General features: G+C 50.4%; 1 protein-coding gene across 1 annotated transcript in view; it reads right to left on the reverse strand.

Annotated features, from left to right (window-relative positions):
• Positions 1–34: 34 nt before the first annotated feature.
• The window catches only part of rnpc3 (RNA-binding region (RNP1, RRM) containing 3), a gene marked incomplete at its 3' end in the record, with an annotated part of 34,883 nt that continues 14,647 nt past the window's right edge, over positions 35–20,270 (reverse strand). The window contains exons 5-11 of the mRNA XM_055666051.1: positions 16,293–16,382; positions 13,411–13,522; positions 11,796–11,864; positions 6,919–7,055; positions 3,300–3,425; positions 2,265–2,395; positions 35–128 (exon numbers count right to left, since the gene is read on the reverse strand). Coding sequence (XP_055522026.1) covers positions 35–128; positions 2,265–2,395; positions 3,300–3,425; positions 6,919–7,055; positions 11,796–11,864; positions 13,411–13,522; positions 16,293–16,382 — 759 coding nt within the window. The remainder of the gene's footprint in view (positions 129–2,264; positions 2,396–3,299; positions 3,426–6,918; positions 7,056–11,795; positions 11,865–13,410; positions 13,523–16,292; positions 16,383–20,270) is intronic.

Raw genomic sequence — 20,270 nt, forward strand, 5'->3', positions numbered from 1 at the left:
ATCGGACGGTTATATCCCTTCTAACATCCCTCACCATTCCTCTTCCTCCGCCTCACTCCTCACGGTGACCGGGGCCGGCTGCATCTTGCCGAAGCCCAGACTCTGGGACTCGCCATCGTCCCGGCTCTCTGTGTGGGGCAAGTGTGTGTGAGGGCTACGTAACTACCCGCTCCCCAGGCTTGGGGCCTACTAACAGGCCCTTCCACCCAAACTCTGTCCAGTACACGGTGGTGCAGCGGGTAGAGCTGCTGCCTCACCGCGCCACCGACCCGGGTTCCATCCTGACTACGGGCGCTGTCTGTACGGAGTTTGCACGTTCTCCCCGTGACCTGCGTGGGTTTTCTCCAGGATCTCTGGTTTCCTCCCACACTCCACAGACGTGCAGGTTTGTAGGTTAATTGGCTTTGGGTATAAATTGGAAATTGTCCCTAGTGTGTGTAGGATAGTGTTAGTGTGCGGGGATCGCTGGTCAGGACGGACTCGGTGGGCCGAAGGGCCTGTTTCCGCGCTGTATCTCTAAACTAAACTAAAACTCAGTGGATCAGGCAGCATCTGCAGAAGGGTAATGTTTCGGCAAGGTTAGGGGTTGTGATTCTTGGAGTAAAGGGGGGAGAGCAGATGGAAAGATCAGAAGGGGTGGGGTGAAAGGGGTTGAATGGCAGAAACATAGACAATAAGTGCAGCAGCAGGCCATTCGGCCCTTCGAGCTAGCACCGCCATGCAAAGTGATCATGGCTGATCATCCAGAATCAGTACCCCATTCCTGCATTCTCCTCATATACCTAGATTCTGTTAGCCCCAAGAGCTAAATCTAACTCTCTCTCGAAAGCATCCAGTGAATTGGCCTCCACTGCCTTCTGTGGCAGAGAATTTCACAGATTCACAACTCATCTCAGTCCTAAATGGCCTGCCCCTTAATCTTAAACTGTGGCCCCTGGACTCCCCCAACATCAGGAACATGTTTCCTGCAATGAACATGGCCTGTCCAAATCTCTCAGAATTTTATATGTTTCAATAAGAGCCCCTCTCATCATTCTAAATTCCAGTGTATAGAAACATAGTCAATAGGTGCAGGAGTAGGCCATTCGGCCCTTCGAGCCTGTACCGCCATTCAATATGATTATGGCTGATCATCCAACTCAGTATCCTGTACCTGCCTTCTCTCCATACCCTCTGATCTCTTTAGCCACAAGGGCCACATCTAACTCCCTCTTAAATATAGCCAATGAACTGGCCTCAACTACCTTCTCCGGGAGAGAATTCCACAGATTCACCACTCTCTGTGTGAAAAATGTTTTCCTCATCTCCGTCCTAAAAGATTTCCCCTTATCCTTAAGCTGTGACCCCTTGTCCTGGACTTCCCTAACATCGGGAACAATCTTCCTGCATCTAGCCTGTCCAACCCCTTAGGAATTTTGTAAGTTTCTATAAGATTCCCCCCTCAATCTTCTAAATTCTAGCGAGTACAAGCCGAGTCTATCCAGTCTTTCTTCATATGAAAGTCCTGACATCCCAGGAATCAGTCTGGTGAACCTTCTCTGCACTCCCTCTATGGCAAGAATGTCTTTCCTCAGATTTGGAGACCAAAACTGTAAGCAATACTCCAGGTGTGGTCTCACCAAGACCCTGTACAACTGCAGTAGAACCTCCCTGCTCCTATACTCAAATCCTTTTGCTATGAATGCTAACATACCATTCGCTTTCTTTACTGCCTGCTGCACCTGCATGCCTACCTTCAATGACTGGTGTACCATGACACCCAGGTCTCGCTGCAACTCCCCCTTTCCTATCTGTCTTCGCCTAAAAACAATATTCAAAGGGGTTTGTTTCCAATCACGTTGAGGAAGAGTGTTTCACACACACAATGGAGGAAAAAGAATCGCCTCATCTATTTTAAATAGGTGACTCATCGTTAAATTAAAGCCTCTCCTCCCACACCGCAAACCGCAATAACTTTAGAGAAGAGATGTATGGAGTTTGTACGTTCTCCCCGTGACCTGCGTGGGTTTTCTCCACGTGCTCCGGTTTCCTCCCACACTCCAAAGACGTGCAGATTCGTAAGTTAATTGGCTTGGTGTCATTGTAAATTGTCCCCAGTGTGTGTAGGATAGTATTGATGTGCGGGGATCGCTGGTGGGCACGGCCCCGGTGGGCTGAAGGGCCTGTTTCCGCACTGTCTCTCCGCACTGGAGCCTACCAGCAGGGGGAACGTACATACCTGCTTGCTGCTCCCCTCCTGTGTCCAGCAGGGGGAACGTACATACCTGCTTGCTGCTCCCCTCCTGTGTCCAGCAGGCCGCTCACGTCGGCCGAGATGTGGAACTCGATCTTCTTCTGGCCCTGGGTCAGCGGGCAGGTCAAACACCCTCTGACGGGGGGCACGGCAGCGTGGGGAGCGAGGGGGGGGGGGGGGGAAGCACAGGTCATGGGTCAGAGCACCGTGGTAACCGCACCGCGGCTCCACTCACTGGCTGCAGACCCAGGGTCCAGTGGACGTGCAGGGGGTGACGGGGAGGTGAAGGGTACGGTGGGGGTCATGGGGAGAGTAGTCTACAACAGGCCGGGGTTGGGGGGGGGGGGGGGGGAGGGGGTCAGTGCACGGGGCCTTGGCCACGTGTGGGGGGGGGGGGGTTGGGGAGTGGGGAAAGGGGCTGTTAGTGAGCTCAACATGACGGAGAGGTTGGCCACGAGGGTTGTGGGGGGGGGGGGGGGGGGGGCTGAGCGTTCACCTCTGTGAGGGGGTCTTGGGCCACAGGGGTCACGGAGGGGTAGATGGGGGAGGGGGTCGAGGAGAGGGGGGGGAGACGGGAGGCCAGGGGGGGTGGGAGCTGGGTGATGGGGTCAGCGGGGGGGGTGGGGGGTCAGCGGGGGGGGCGTGGGCGTTAATGTCAGCGGGGGGGGGGGGGGGGGGGGGGGGGGGGGGGTCAACGTGTCCACCTCTGTGACGGGGTCTTGGGCCACAAGGGTTGTGTGGGGGGGGGGGGGTGGGGGGAGGGGAGGGGAGGGTCGGGGGGGGTGGGGTCAGCGGGGGGGGAGGGGTCAGCGGGGGGGGGGTGGGGGTCAGCGGGGGGGGGAGGGGTCAGCGGGGGGGGGTCAGCGGGGGGGGGTCAGCGGGGGGGTCAGCGGGGGGGGGGTCAGCGGGCCCACCTCTGGGGGGGTCTTGGCACAGGGGTTGTGAGGGCGGGGGAGGGGGGGGTCAGCGGGGTCAGCGGGCCCACCTCTGGGACGGGGGGGGTGGCCACAGGGGTTGTGGGGGTGGGGAGGGGGCGGGTGTCTGCGGGGGGGGTCAGCGGGCCCACCTCTGTGACGGGGTCTTGACCGGGCCGATCAAGTCCTTGATGCGCGGCTGCTTGCGAACAGACACTCGCTTCCTCTTGCGTGAGGGTCTCGGTGGCTGTGACGCCAGCCCCATCAGTCGCAGCATTCTGCAGGCACAGCAGCAACACAAGGTCATTAGGGATAGGAGAAGTATTAGGCCATTCGGCCCATCCACTCTACGCCATTCAATCATGGCTGATCTATCTCTCCCTCCTAACCCCATTCTCCTGCCTTCTCCCCATAACCCCTGACACCTGTACTAATCAACAATCTGTCTATCTCTGCCTTAAATATATCCACTGACTTGTGGCCTCCACAGCCGTCTGTGGCAAAGAATTCCACAGATTCACCACCCTCTGGCTAAAGAAATTCCTCCTCATCTCCTTCCTAAAGGAACGTCCTTTAATTCTGAGGCTGTGCCCTCTGGTCCTAGACTCTCCCACTAGTGGAAACATCCTCTCCACATCCACTCTATCCAGGCCTTTCATTATTCTGTACGTTTCAATGAGGTCCCCCCTCATCCTTCTAAACTCCAACGAGTACAGGCCCAGCGCCGACAAACGCTCATCGTATGTTAACCCACTAATTCCTGCGATCATTCTTGTAAACTTCCTCTGGACCCTCTCCAGAGCCGGCACATCCTTCCTCAGGTACGGGGCCCAAATTTACTCACAATTGCTCACACAGTGGGATGGGGATGGGACAGGGGCTGCAATAATGCAGCGGGACGAGGACAGTACAGCACGGGGACAGGCCCTTTGGCCCACCACGTCTGTGCTGGACATGATGCCAAGACACAAAAAGCTGGAGTAACCCAGCGGGTCAGGCAGCATCTGTGGAGAACGTGGATAGGTGACGTTTCGGGTCAAGACCCTTCTTCAGTTTCGAACGGAAACGGCACCTATTCCTTCTCTCCACAGATGCTGCCTGAGCCGCTGAGTTACTCCAGCATTCTGTGTCCGTCTCTGCCTATAGACTGCGGCTGGAGCTGTGTGTGTGTGCGTGTGTGTGTGTGTGTGTGTGTGGTGTGTGTGTGTGGGTGTGTGTGTATGTGTGTGTGTGTGTGTGTGTATGTGTGTGTGTGTGTGTGTGTGTGTGTGTGTGTGTGTGTGTGTGTGTGTGTGTGTGTATGTGTGTGTGTGTGTGTGCGCGCGTGCGGGTGTGTGTGTGTGTGGGTGGCGGGTGTGTGTGTGGGTGTGTGTGTGTGTGTGTGTGTGCGCGCGTGCGGGTGCGTGCGTGAGTGTGTGCGTGCGTGTCTGCGTGCGTGTGTGCGTGCGGGCGTGTGGGCGGGGGCGTGTGGGTGCGTGCGTGCGTGTGTGCGTGTGCGTGTGGGTGCGTGTGCGTGTGTGTGTGCTTGCGTGTGTGCGTGTGCGTGTGGGTGTGTGTGCATGCGTGTGTGCGTGTGCGTGTGTGCGTGTGTGTGTGCGTGTGCAGGGGCTGCTGTCGCCTGGCAGAGGAGGCTGTGGGAGTGAGGGTGAGCCCTGTCTCTGGGACCATGTCTACACACACACACACACACACACACGTACGTACACGTGGCTCTGCACGCAGCTTCTGAACATTAACCAGAGGAACCTTGAAGCAGACGGAGACTGAGAGCCACCCAGCTGATCACAGTGAGAAAAACACCAGCCTGTCAACCCAGAGCTGGGGATAGTCCAACCACAATCATCCCACCACAACCCACGTGCAGCGCTGAACTACTGTCTCCCTCAGTGGCCACCCTCGCACTATCCTTGATCAGACTCTGATCTTGACGGGGAGCTAGAGAGTTAGGTTTAACTCTTAGGGCTAACGGATTCAAGGGATATGGGGAGAAAGCAGGAATGGGGTACTGATTGTAGATGATCAGCCATGATCACATTGAATGATCGAAGGGCTGAATGGCCTACTCCTACACCTATTGTCTAGGTTTCTTAACCCCAGCAGTATGAACATTGACTTCTTTAACTTCAAGTAGCCCTTGCTTTCCCTCTCTCTCTCCATTCCCTCCCCGTCCCCCATTCCCCGACCAGTCTGCGTGTCTCCGACTACATTTTATCTTTCTTTGTTCTCGCCTTCTACCAACTAACGCTGATCTATTCTACATTTTCCTTGATCTCCGATCCCTTTCTCCTGTTTTCACACCTTGCACTTCCTTATCTATGTACCTCCCCATACACTATCATCAGTCTGAAGAAGGGTCTCGACCTGAAACGTCACCCGTTTCTTCTCTCCAGAGATGTTGCCTGTCCCACTGAGTTACTCCAGCATTTTGTGTCTGTCTTGATCGGCCTTTGCTGGCTTCACCTTGCACTAAACGTTATTTCCATATCATGTATCTGTACACCGTGGACGGCTCGATTGTAATCATGTGTTATCTTTCCGCTGACTGGTTAGCACGCAACACAAGCTTTTCACTGTACCTCGATACACGGGACAATAAACTAGACTGAACTGAATTGCACAGATTCACCACCCTCTGACTAAAGACATTTCTCCTCATCTTCCTAAAGGAACGTCCTTTAATTCTGAGGCTGTGCCCTCTGATCCTAGACTCTCCCACTAGTGGAAGCATCCTCTCCACATCCACTCTATCCAGGCCTTTCACAAATCGATGTCCCCCCCCTATAATATCATAGATGGCAAATTAAACTAATCCCATCGACCTGTACATAGTTCATGTTCTATTATTCCCTGTCTCTTCATGTGCCTGTCTTAAAGAGTCTTAAAACTGCCTGTCCCCCCAGAGTGCTGGAGTAACTCAGCGGGTCAGGCAGCATCTGTGGAGAACATGGATAGGTGGCGTTTCACAGAGTGCTGGAGTAACTCAGCGGGTGCAGCAGCATCTATGGAGCTAAGGAAATAGGTAACGTTTCGGGTCGAAACCCTTGCGGGTTTCGGCCCGAAACGTTGCCTATTTCCAGGAGGGTTTCGGCCCGAAACGTTGCCTATTTCCTTCGCTCCATAGATGTTGCTGCACCATAACTCAGCGGGTCAGGCAGCATCTGTGGAGAACATGGATAGGTGACGCTTCACAGAGTGCTGGAGTAACTCAGCGGGTCAGGCAGCATCTGTGGTGAACACGGATAGGTGGCGTTTCACAGAGTGCTGGAGTAACTCAGCGGGTGCAGCAGCATCTATGGAGCTAAGGAAATAGGTAACGTTTCGGGTCGAAACCCTTCCGGGTTTCGGGCCGAAACGTTGCCTATTTCCAGAAGGATTTCGGCCCGAAACGTTGCCTATTTCCTTCGCTCCTTAGATGTTGCTGCACCATAACTGAGTGGGTCAGGCAGCATCTGTGGAGAAGAACATGGATAGGTGGCATTTCACAGAGTGCTGGAGTAACTCAGCAGGTCAGGCAGCATCTGTGGTGAACATGGATAGGTGACGTTTCAGGTCCAGACCCTTTATCAGATTATCTTTGACGTAAACCAGCATCTGCAGTTCCTTCTTACACATTTTGCCTGCTGAACCCTCTAATCCCAGCACCGTTGTGGTGGCCCTACTCTGCACCGTCTCCAAAGCCTCCACACCCTGTAATGGGGGCGACCAGAACTGCCCCAATACGCCACGTGTGGCCCTACAAAGCTACATGGTGACTTGCCGACGTCAACATACCTCTCTTTATCCTCTTCGCTCCCACTTTCATACTCGGACTCCTCCTCGCTGGAGACTTCCATCTCTTCCTCTGGGATGGGGGGCTGATCGGGGGGGAAGGGGGGCATGGGCGGGGGGGCAGGGACATATTCCTCGTACTGGGGAAATAATCGAAGAACATTTATCAGATCACACTCGCGCAACACTGACCACCACAGCTGACCATGAGCGGAGTCAGGGGATATGGGGAACTGATTGGGGATGATCAGCCATGATCACATTGAATCCTGTACCAGTAGGATGAGGAACAGCTTCTACAATAATACCATCACATTGCTAAACTCGGAGTCCTGCCGATAGACCTCTCCGTCCACATTGTTCGGTTATTGTTTGATTATTCTGTACTTTTACTTTTATTTCTATATTTCACTATACTAGGGACTGACGCTAAACTGCATTTCGTTGTACCCATACCCGTATTTGTGCAATGACATTAAAGTTGAATTAAATTGAATTGAATTGAATGGCGGTGCTGGTTCGAAGGGCCAAATGGCCTCTACTCCTGCACCTATTGTCTACTGACCATGTGCAGTTGTGAAACCCATTCCTTCTCTCTGCAGATACAGGTACAGGAGCCTGAAACCTGTAATGTCCAGGTTCAGGAACAGCTTCTTCCCTACAGCCACCAGGCTATTCAAACACAACAAATAAGCTCTGAGCTCTGAACTGCTAAAGACTATTGCTATATCTGTCATTTATTGAACTTTTTATTTTTCCCCGTTATATACAATGTTTACATATTCACATATTCTGTTGTGCTGTAGCAAGTAAGAATTTCATTGTCCCGTCTGGAACATATCACAATAAAACACTCCTGACTCTCCACAGATTCTGCCCGACTCGCTGAGTTACTCCAGCATTTTGTGTCTTTCTTTGGCTTAAACCGGCATCTGCAGTTCCTTTCTACACATGCAATTGAGAAGCAAATCTAGTGCAGGAAGGGACTGCAGATGCTGGTTTACACCAAAGGTAGACACAAAATGCTCAATACTCAACGGTAGGCGGCGGCGCGACTTTCGTCAGCAGCGGCCTCTGCAGCCCGTCTGCGTTTTTATTATTTTTTGATTATGTTTTTATGTAGTTTTTATTATTTTATGTTGGGGTGTGTGGGGGGGGTGGGGGTGGGGGTGGGGTGGGAGGGAGTGGGGTAACTTTAAATCTCTCCCTGCACGGGAGACCCCGACCTTTTCTTTGTCGGGTCTCCGTTGTCGTTGGGGGGCTGCAACGAGGAGCGGCCTCCAACAGGAAGACCGGGGGCTCTGGTGCCGGCTACTCACCTCACCGTCGCGGAGCTGGCCGAGTCCAGAGCGGGTGGAGCGGTGGAGGAGTGCTGCTGCTGCTGCGGCCCGACCTCCGGAGATTCGGAGGCTGCAACTGCGGGTCTGGCGGACGGCAGCACCGGGAGCCCGCGGGTCCCTGGAGGGAGACCGCTTTTCAGGGCTCCCGCAATGGCGACTTCTCCCGCCCGAGTTGCGGGGTCGAAGAGCTCCTGGAGCGGGGCCTTACAGCACCGCCCCGCGCGGCTTGGAATGGCCGCGGGACTCTGCGAGCGCACGCCGGGGGCTCTAACATCAAGAACCCGGTGTGCGACCTTGCATCACCCGGCGTGGCTTTAATGGCCGCGGGCCAATCGCCATCGCCAGCCGGGGGGCTTTGACTTTGACTCTGACATCGGGGGGGGGGGGGGGGGAGGGATGCAGTGGAGAGATAAGTTTTTTTGGCCTTCCATCACAGCGATGTGATGGATGTTTATGTAAATTATGTTGTGTTTTGGGTCTATTTGTTTGTAATGTATGGCTGCAGAAACGGCATTTCGTTTGGACCTCAAGGGGTCCAAATGACAATTAAATTGTATCTTGAATCTTGAAAATGCTGGAGGAACTCAGTGGGACAGGCAGCGTCTCTGGAGAGAAGGAATGGGTGACATTTCGTGTCGCGATCCTTCTTCAGACTTGTTTAGTTTAGACTTGACGACAAACAGACTTAAATTGTTGAAGGTACACAAAAATGCTGGAGAAACTCAGCGGGTGCAGCAGCATCTATGGAGCAAAAGATTGTTGAATTGTTGAAATTCTCAGTTCAGATTCTGGTTTGCTTTGCTTTGTTTTTTAATTTATTTTATTTTTATTTTTATTTTATTATTAATTTTTTTTTTCCTTTGGTTTCGGGGGGTTTTGATTTTTCCTTTTTTCCTTTTCTTTTTGTCTTTTTATCTTTGTGCTTTTTTCCTTCTTTTATAAGTTTTCTTTTAAAGAGTTAACTATATTTACATAGAGACCGGGGAGGTCTATATTCAATGTGTATTTTGACACTGGACCGATAGTAGGCTGTACATGTTATTAATGTAGTCCTGTGTATCAATATCATTATTCTTTTTGCTGTTTTTATGTTTTATTTTTGTTTGTTTGGGGGAAAAAAAACAATAAAAAGATTTTAAAAGAAAGCAAGTTTAAAGTTGCAGTGCAGAAAGAGGCTTTTTGGCCGACCGAGTCCTCGCCGACCAGCGACCCCCGCACACCACCACTCCCCGACACATAGGGGGGACAATTTACATTTACACTGAGCCAATTAACCTACACACCTGTACGTCTCTGGAGTGTGGGGGGGGGGAAACAGGAGAACCCAGAGAAAACCCACACAGGTCACGGGGAGATCGTACAAACTCCGTACAGACAGCACCCGTGGTAAGGATTGACCCCGGGTCTCTGGCGCTGTGAGGCAGCAGCTCTACCCGCTGCACCACCGTGACGCCCCTGGCATCTCTGGGTGATAATCGCTCCGCGTCTTGGACAAGTTGGAGCGACTCATGGAAGGAGCATGTCCTGTCCTGAAGGGAAACCTAAACCGCTGCAGGTCTCACTCCTCCTCCCCTCCCCCCCCCCCCCCCCCCCCCCCTCCCCCCCCTCCACCAACAACCCTCAAACCCACCCTCATAGGGTCTCCTCCACCCTCTCACCATGCAGAAGCACACGCCTCAAACGCCCTACTAATCCCGGAGAAGCCTTTGATTAGGCCTCAAAAGAGTAGATGTGGAGAGGATGTTTCCACTAGTGGGAGAGTCTAGGACCAGAGGGCACAGCCTCAGAATTAAAGGACGTTCCTTCAGTAAGGAGATGAGGAGGAATTTCTTTAACCAGAGGGCGGTGAATCTGTGGAATTCTTTGCCACAGACGGCTGTGGAGGCCACAAGTCAGTGGATATATTTAAGGCAGAGATAGATAGATTCTTGATTAGTGCAGGTGTCAGAGGTTATGGGGAGAAGGCAGGAGAATGGGGTTAGGAGGGAGAGATAGATCAGCCATGATTGAATGGCAGAGTAGACTTGATGGGCCGAATGGCCTAATTCAGCTCCTATCTCTTATGAACCATTATGAGTGGATAGAGAACTGGCTTGCAAACAGGAAGCAAAGAGTAGGAGTAAACGGGTCCTTTTCACAATGGCAGGCAGTGACTAGTGGGGTACCGCAAGGCTCAGTACTGGGACCCCAGCTATTTACAATATATATTAATGATCTGGATGAGGGAATTGAAGGCAATATCTCCAAGTTTGCGGATGACACTAAGCTGGGGGGCAGTGTTAGGTGTGAGGAGGATGCTAGGAGACTGCAAGGTGACTTGGATAGGCTGGGTGAGTGGGCAAATGTTTGGCAGATGCAGTATAATGTGGATAAATGTGAGGCTATCCATTTTGGTGGCAAAAACGGGGAAAGCAGACTATTATCTAAATGGTGGCCGATTGGGAAAGGGGGAGATGCAGCGAGACCTGGGTTTCATGGTACACCAGTCATTGAAGGTAGGCATGCAGGTGCAGCAGGCAGTAAAGAAAGCGAATGGTATGTTGGCTTTCATAGCAAGAGGATTTGAGTATAGGAGCAGGGAGGTTCTACTGCAGTTGTACAGGGTCTTGGTGAGACCACACCTGGAGTATTGCGTGCAGTTTTGGTCTCCAAATCTGAGGAAGGGACATTATTGCCATAGAGGGAGTGCAGAGAAGGTTCACCAGAACTGATTCCTGGGATGTCAGGACTGTCTTATGAAGAAAGACTGGATAGACTTGGTTTATACTCTCTAGAATTTAGGAGATTGAGAGGGGATCTTATAGAAACTTACAAAATTCTTAAGGGGTTGGACAGGCTAGATGCAGGAAGATTGTTCCCGATGTTGGGGAAGTCCAGGACAAGGGGTCACAGCTTAAGAATAAGGGGGAAATCCTTTAAAACCGAGATGAGGAGAACTTTTTTCACACAGAGAGTGGTGAATCTCTGGAACTCTCTGCCACAGAGGGTAGTTGAGGCCAGTTCATTGGCTATATTTAAGAGGGAGTTAGATGTGGCCCTTGTGGCCAAGGGGATCAGGGGGTATGGAGAGAAGGCAGGTACGGGATACTGAGTTGGATGATCAGCCATGATCATATTGAATGGCGGTGCAGGCTCGAAGAGCCGAATGGCCTACTCCTGCACCTAATTTCTATGTTTCTATGAACATTAACCAAATACACTACCCTGCACAGTAACTGTTTGTGTCTATAGAACTTTGGAAAATGATCAGCAATGTGTCCATGTTTAACAAAGAACTGTAGATGCTGGAAAAATCGAAGGTAAACAAAAATGCTGGAGAAACTCAGCGGGTGTTAGTGTACGGGATACATTCAACTCTTCAGTCTGAAGATGGGTCTCGACTCTAGTCCTTCCCTCCATAGATGCGGCCTCACCCGCTGGGTTTCTCCAGCATTTTTATCTACCAATGTGTCCACGATATCTAGGGCCAGCCACCTCCTTGAGTAGCCTGGGATACAGACCATCAGGCCCTGGGGATTGGTTCTTTTCTCTTCACCTTACCATTGGGGGGCGAGCAGTGATGGGGCCAAATGGAGACGGCAAGTTCATCTTGTTCATCAGATGCAGCACCTGCAACAATTAGTCACATTAGTCACACGGCACAGAAACAGGCCCTTCGGCCCAGCTTTCCCATACTAACCAACAAGTCCCATCTACACTAGGCCCACATTTGGCCCATATCCCTCTAAACCTTTCCCATCCATTCCAGTTGCCTTGTCAACCTCAGGATTGGTTCAGCCATGATCACAGTGAACGGCGGTGCTGGCTCGACGGGCCGCATGGCCTACTCCTGCACCTATCGTCTATTGTCAATTCATCAGCCTGTGTTTAGCTTAGTTTAGATAGACACAAAATGCTGGAGTAACTCAGCGGGACAGGCAGCGTCTCTGGAGAGAAGGAATGGGTGATGTTCCGGGTCGGGACCCTTCCTCAGACTTTTTAAGTTTAGAGATACAGCAAGGGAACAGGCCCTTCGGCCCACCTAGTCCATGCAGACCTGTGTGATCCCCGTACACTAACACTATCCTACACACTAGAAAACCCACACGGTCACGGGGAGAACGTGCAAACTCCGTACAGACAGCACCCGTAGTCAGGATGGAACCCGGGTCTCTGTCGCTGTGAGGCAGCAGCTCTACCCGCTGCACCACCGTGACGCCCCCAAACTGTGTAAAGTTCAAAATATGTAGCCAAGTAGTTTTAGGGCGAGTGTGAAAGGCAGTTTGTATTAGAAAACATAGAAACATAGAAATTAGGTGCAGGAGGAGGCCATTCGGCCCTTCGAGCCTGCACCGCCATTCAATATGATCACGGCTGATCATCCAACTCAGTATCCTGTACCTGCCTTCTCTCCATACCCTCTGATCCCCTTGGCCACAAGGGCCACATCTAACTCCCTCTAAAATATAGCCAATGAACTGGCCTCAACTACCTTCTGTGGCAGAGAGTTCCAGAGATTCACCACTCTCTGTGTGAAAAAAAAGTTTTCCTCATCTCGGTTTTAAAGGATTTCCCCCTTATCCTTAAGCTGTGACCCCTTGTCCTGGACTTCCCCAACATCTTCGGGAACAATCTTCCTGCATCTAGCCTGTCCAACCCCTAAGAATTTTGTAAGTTTCTATAAGATCCCCTCTCAATCTCCATATTCCTTCGTTATCACCTCGTCCCCAGCCAACAATGAACCATTGTGGGCTCCACCTTTCGCCGAGTCATCAATGCCGACTCTGATGACTCGGGTAAGGTGGAGCCCACAATGGTTCATTGTTGGCTGGGGACGAGGTGATATGTTACGCGTAACAAAGATATCATGTGACAGGTCACATGTGACAATAAAATATCACTCATTCATTCAACATTTTATGCAAGTTCATGTGACGGCAGAATCAGGCCATTCGGCCCATCTAGTCTACTCCGCCATTCAATCATGGCTGATCTATCTCCCCCTCCGAACCCCATTCTCCTGCCTTCTCCCCATAACCTCTGACACCCGAATCTATCTATCTCTGCCTTAAAAATCACCACTGACTTGTGGCCTCCACAGCCGTCTGTGACAAAGATTCCCACAGATTCACCACCCTCTGGCTAAAGAAATTTATCGAACACAACACTGCCTCACCTGTACATAGAACTTGGGCACGCTGGCCATGGCATTGGCGATGTTGGCCAGGATGATGCTGGTTGGTGGCGGGTAAAGATACCTCAGGCACGGGTTTGTGGAGTAGCTCAGTCTGCAACAGAGAATGGACAAAGGACGTCAGTCCCACAGGAACCTGATACCACACCATCGCTACCAACAGTCACAACAGGACAATGGTGTCACAAGATTGATGCCGACAGTCACCACAAACAAAGCTCAGCGGGTCAGGCAGCATCTGTGGAGAACATGGATAGGTGACGTTTCACAGAGAGCTGGAGTAACTCAGCGGGTCAGGCAGCATCTGTGGAGAACATGGATAGGTGACGTTTCACAGAGTGCTGGAGTAACTCAGTGGGTCAGGCAGCATCTGTGGAGAACATGGATAGGTGACGTTTCACAGAGTGCTGGAGTAACTCAGCGGGTCAGGCAGCATCTGTGGAGAACATGGATAGGTGACGTTTCACAGAGTGCTGGAGTAACTCAGCGGGTCAGGCAGCATCTGTGGAGAACATGGATAGGTGACGTTTCACAGAGTGCTGGAGTAACTCAGCGGGTCAGGCAGCATCTGTGGGGAACATGGATAGGTGACGTTTCACAGAGTGCTGGAGTAACTCAGCGGGTGCAGCAGCATCTATGGAGCTAAGTAAATAGGTAACGTTTCGGGTCGAAACCCTTCCGGGTTTCGGCCCGAAACGTTGCCTATTTCCAGAAGGGTTTCGGCCCGAAACGTTGCCTATTTCCTTCGCTCCATAGATGCTGCTGCACCAGAACTCAGCGGGTCAGGCGGCATCTGTGGAGAACATGGATAGGTGACGTTTCACAGAGTGCTGGAGTAACTCAGCGGGTCAGGCAGCATCTGTGGAGAACATGGATAGGTGACATTTCACAGAGTGCTGGAGTAACTCAGCAGGTCAGGCAGCATCTGTGGAGAACATGGATAGGTGACGTTTCGAGTTGAGACCCTTCTTCAGTGTGGGAGTCAGGGGAAGAGGGGAATTAGAGATGTGAGAGGGTTCAGAACCATTCAGAGCCGACGTGGATCACTCAGGAACGATGGGTCACACAATTTTACAGCAGCATGAAGATTGATTTGTCGAACTTCAAGTGACCCTGTACCCCCTCTCCCCCCTGCCCCTCCCCCCCACCCTAGCCCCTTGTGTACCCCCTCTCCCCCCCACACCCTCTCCCCTCCCCCTCCCCCACCCTAGCCCTTGTACCCCTCTCCCCCTGCCCCCCCCACCACTGCCCCTACCCCACCCTAGTCCTTGCACCCCCTTCTCCCCCTGCCCCTCCCCACCCTAGCCATTGCACCCCCTCTCCCCCTTGCCCCTCCCCCACCCTAGTCCTTGCACCCCCTCTCCCCTGGTGCCCCTCCCCCACCCTAGTCCTTGCACCCCCTCTCCCCCCCCCACTGGGTGGGTCACCCCTCCCCCACCCTAGCCATTGCACCCCCTCTCTCCCCCTTCCCCCCCCCCCCACCTAGCCCTTGCACCCCCTCTCCCCCCCTGCCCCTCCCCCACCCTAGTCCTTGCACCCCCTCTCCCCCCCTTGCCCCTCCCCCACCCTAGTCCTTGCACCCCCTCTCCCCTTCCCCCTCCCCCACCCTAGCCATTGCACCCCCTCTCCCCCTGCCCCTCCCCAACCCTAGTCCTTGCACCCCCTCTCCCCCTGCACCCCCTCTCCCCCTGCCCCTCCCCCACCCTAGCCCTCTCGTGAACTTCACCGTTGGTATTCCTTCGTTATCACCTCGTCCCCAGCCAACAATGAACCATTGTGGGCTCCACCTTTCGCCGAGTCATCAATGCCGACGCTGATGGCTCGCATAAGGTGGAGCCCACAACGGTTCATTGTTGGCTGGGGACGAGGTGATATGTTACGCATAACAAAGATATCACTGTGACATGTCACATGTGACAATAAAATATCACTCATTCATTCAACATTTTATGCAAGTTCATGTGATAGCAGAATTAGGCCATTCGGCCCATCTAGTCTACTCCGCCATTCAATCATGGCTGATCTATCTCTCGCTCCTAACCCCATTCTCCTGCCTTCTCCCCAAAACCCCTGACACCCGCACTAATCAACAATCTATCTATCTCTGCCTTAAATATATCCACTGACTTGTGGCCTCCACAGCCGTCTGTGGCTATGAATTCCACAGATTCACCACCCTCTGGCTAAAGAAATTCCTTGAGACACAAAATGTTGGACTAACTCAGTGGGACAGGCAACATCTCTAGAGAGAAGGAATGGGTGATGTTTCGGGTCGAGACCCTACTTCACACTCGAAAGAAATTCCTCAGCTCCTTTCTTAAAATTCTTAAGGGGTTGGAAAAATTCTTAAGGGGTTGGACAGGCTAGATGCAAGAAGATTGTTCCCGATGTTGGGGAAGTCCAGGACAAGGGGTCACAGATAGGATAAGGGGGAAATCCTTTAAACCCGAGATGAGAAGAACTTTTTTCACACAGAGAGTGGTGAATCTGTGGAACTCTCTGCCGCAGAGGGTAGTTGAGGCCAGTTCATTGGCTATATTTAAGAGGGAGTTAGATGTGGCCCTTCTGGCTAAGGGGATCAGGGGGTATGGAGAGAAGGCAGGTACGGGATACTGAGTTGGATGATCTGCCATGATCATATTGAATGGCGGTGCAGGCTCGAAGGGCCGAATGGCCTACTCCTGCACCTAATTTCTATGTTTCTATGTTTCTAAAGGAACATCCTTTAATTCTGAGGCTGTGCCCTCTGGTCCTAGACTCTCCCACTAGTGGAACCATCCTGTCCACATGCACACTATCCAGGCCATTAGCCATGGGGCTGCCACACAGAGCCACACAAGGTGGACCATGGCAACAATACTCACCCCAAACTGGGAGCAATGCCATTCTCTATAACTGGTAATTTAGGTTTTACAATCTCCTTCTCATCCTTGCCGCTTGAAGATTTGTCTGTCCTATAAATAAAAACAGATGATCATGGTTACAGAGTTACAGAGATAGGTTGAATAAGTTAGGTCTTTATTCTCTGGAGCGCAGAAGGTTAAGGGGGGACTTGATAGAGGTCTTTAAAATGATGAGAGGGATAGACAGAGTTGATGGGGACAAGCTTTTCCCTTTGAGAATAGGGAAGATTCAAACAAGAGGACATGACTTCAGAATTAAGGGACAGAAGTTTAGGGGTAATATGAGGGGGAACTTCTTTACGCAGAGAGTGGTAGCGGTGTGGAATGAGCTTCCAGTGGAAGTGGTGGAGGCAGGTTCATTGGTATCATTTAAAAATAAATTGGACAGGCATATAGATGAGAAGGGAATGGAGGGTTATGGTATGAGTGCAGGCAGGTGGGACTAAGGGGAAAAAAAGTTGTTCGGCACGGACTTGTAGGGCCGAGATGGCCTGTTTCCGTGCTGTAATTGTTATATGGTTATGGGAGAAGAAGCGTGCAAGCTTCCAACCAATTGAGCGGGAGGAGCGGGTGGAGCTGCTGCCCGACTGGCTGTGCCAGAGACCCGACATGCAATCCCCATCTCAATGCTTCAATCGGCACTCAGGTAGCGTGAGTTATTTTATGCGTACAGTTCAGTGGAGGGTATTACGATTCATACACGCTGCACAATGGCAGTCGCGTTAGTGTTGGCTGTTTTAAGTCTGTAGTTAATGTTGTTTTAAAGCCCTTGTCCCACCGTGCGAGTTCACCCAAGAGCTCTCCCGAGTTTTAAAAAACATCAAACTCGTGGTAAGCAGGTAGAATGGACGTAGCGGGTACGTCGGAGCTCGGGGACGGATCGGGAAACGTGGTAACTCGTGAAGATTTTTCAACATGATGAAAAATGTCCACAAGTAAAATATACTCGGGATGGAAAAATGTGATACTTTTTAACTCCTAGTTATACCGTAGTAGCTCGTGAGTTTACCGTGCGTAGTGGGACCTGGTGCCCTATATCACTATTGTATGTTCATAGAAACATAGAAAATAGGTGCAGGAGTAGGCCATTCGGCCCTTCGAGCCTGCACCGCCATTCAATATGATCATGGCTGATCATCCAACTCAGTATCCTGTACCTGCCTTCTCTCCATACCCCCTGATCCCTTTAGCCACAAGGGCCCACATCTAACTCCCCTTTAAAATATAGCCAATGAACTGGCCTCAACTACCTTCTGTGGCAGAGAGTTCCAGAGATTCACCACTCTCTGTGTGAAAAAAGTTTTCCTCATCTCGGTCCTAAAAGATTTTCCCTTTATCCTTAAACTGTGACCCCTTGTTCTGGACTTCCCCAACATCGGGAACAATCTTCCTGCATCTAGCCTGTCCAACCCCTTAAGAATGTTGTAAGTTTCTATAAGATCCCCCCTCAACCTTCTAAATTCTAGCGAGTACAAGCCAAGTCTATCCAGTCTTTCTTCATATGAAAGTCCTGCCATCCCAGGAATCAGTCTGGTGAACCTTCTCTGTACTCCCTCTATGGCAAGAATGTCTTTCCTCAAATTAGGAGACCAAAACTGTACGCAATACTCCAGATGTGGTCTCACCAAGACCATGTACAACTGCAGTAGAACCTCCCTGCTCCTATACTCAAATATCATGATGGAAATAAGAACATTCTGTATATTCATTATCTTTGAATTGTACTTTTATGTAATCCTCCCATAATTTCTGAGTTCCATCTCACAATATCTATCAGACACACAGAATGTTACAAGGTAATATCTTGCCCAAACTCAGTTGTATCTTTCTCAATAAATATCACAAAATATGCCATTGTTTCAGCCACATTATGACAAAATATAGAATGTGGTTTATTTGTTATCGGTCACCCCCAGCCCAGAAATAACAGTACCCTGTACTTACAAAATTCTTAAGGGGTTGGACAGACTAGATGCAGGAAGATTGTTCCCGATGTTGGGGAAGTCCAGGACAAGGGGTCACACAGTTTAAGGATAAGAGGGAAGTCTTTTAGGACCGAGATGAGAAAATCATTTTTTACACAGAGAGTGGTGAATCTGTGGAATTCTCTGCCACAGAAGGTAGTTGAGGCCAGTTCATTGGCTATATTTAAGAGGGAGTTTTATGTGGCCCTTGTGGCTAAAGGGATCAGGGGGTATGGAGAGAAGGCAGGTACAGGATACTGAGTTGGATGATCAGCCATGATCATATCGAATGGCGGTGCAGGCTCGAAGGGCCGAATGGTCTACTCCTGCACCTAATTTCTATGTTTCTATGAGAGAAGGCAGGTACATGATACTGAGTTGGATGATCAGCCATGATCATATCGAATGGCGGTGCAGGCTCAATGGGCTGAATGGCCTCTACTCCATAGTCCGTTGATCCATATCCAGCATAATGTTGCGATAATTGCATAAAAAGTCTAAGACATTTGGTGTGGAATGATAATCCATCTCATTGAGGCAAGTCCCAAGTTAGAGATACTTTTCCCCCAGCCCCAATCCCCCTCGCCCGATCTTCATTGAACCTACCATTTGACCGATCTTTACTCAGCTGCTGTAACGTTTTCTTCCTATCAAATACTGTTTTATAACTCTCCCACCTGTCCACGTGGAGAGCATGCCTGGTTGGAGATGCTATCTAAATCCAATTTCTTGTTATTGACTAAGATCATTTCTTTGCTTTTGCAGAATATTTGTTCAGGCTTCTGAGAAAATTTGAAAGCAACATAATAATCAATATACTAATCGCGTTAAAAAGGTTGGATCCGGCAAATATAAATTGAGAGCATCTTGTATCCGAGGCGCAGTGAAACCATGTTAAATGTCGTTTAACCTGTCATAGTCTTTAAACAAAGGAGGGATCTTTCACAAGTGGTTCAACCGATTGGCAATTAACAACCTGCGTTATTGTGACATGATGGATGTCGTTCAAGTCGCTATATAAATGCAAATATATGGTATTTTATCCTAGCATTCCCCCCCCCTACCACCACACAAGAAGCGTAACTTGAAGCGTTTGCATTTGGAGAAGTTCGATACGGACCAGGAATTAAAATTAATAGCTGTGAATCGATTAACAGCGAGCTACATGGTGAGATTGAAACACCTGTCAGAGGGCTAAGAAATAACCCTGAGTCAACCAGGTGTGAAAATTACACTGAATCGAACGATGATAGAAAATGCGAGGGTATCAACTCATCGTGATACTGCTGTGAAATATTTAAGTAGAAAGTTGTATTTTACTTCGGAGTCACGTGAGTGACTACGTGAAGAACCCCGCTTACGACGCATGCGTGTTATATAACAAACCAGTTATTGAACCTGGAAGAATTGCAGAAACAATTTTAAGTTCTGCATATAATTCACCGCATAAATAGGGGCAATAATTGGATTTAATATTTTACAGTTGGGTTTCAATATCGTATTATGTTTAATGATGTTAACATCATTTCTCCCCACAACCAAGGCAGTTGTGAAGCATAGACTCGTTCCACGGCATGAGGTCACAGAGCTTTGAAATCTTCACGTAGTCACTCACGTGACTCCGAAGTAAAATAGTAAGATTAAACGAGAACTTACCAGTTTGAAGTTTGATCTTTATTTTATGAGGAGGAACGTTGAGGGATTACGTGCCCTCCGCTCCCACCCTCCTATGATCATATCAAAAACTGGTATCTCTTTCATAATCTTACTATGTGAGGTCAATATAGGATATCTGTGACCTCACACCGCTGCTTTGAAGGATGACACGCATGCGTCGTAAGCGGGGTTCTTCACGTATTCCCTCAACGTTCCTCCTCATAAAATACAGATCAAACTTCAAACTGGTACGTTCTCGTTTAATCTTACTATTTTATTTCAAAGTGGGAATTTTAAGATTGTCCCAGGGACAGAGATG

Source organism: Leucoraja erinacea, unplaced genomic scaffold, assembly GCF_028641065.1.
Source record: "Leucoraja erinacea ecotype New England unplaced genomic scaffold, Leri_hhj_1 Leri_179S, whole genome shotgun sequence".
In the NCBI taxonomy this organism is placed as follows: Eukaryota; Metazoa; Chordata; class Chondrichthyes; order Rajiformes; family Rajidae; genus Leucoraja; species Leucoraja erinaceus.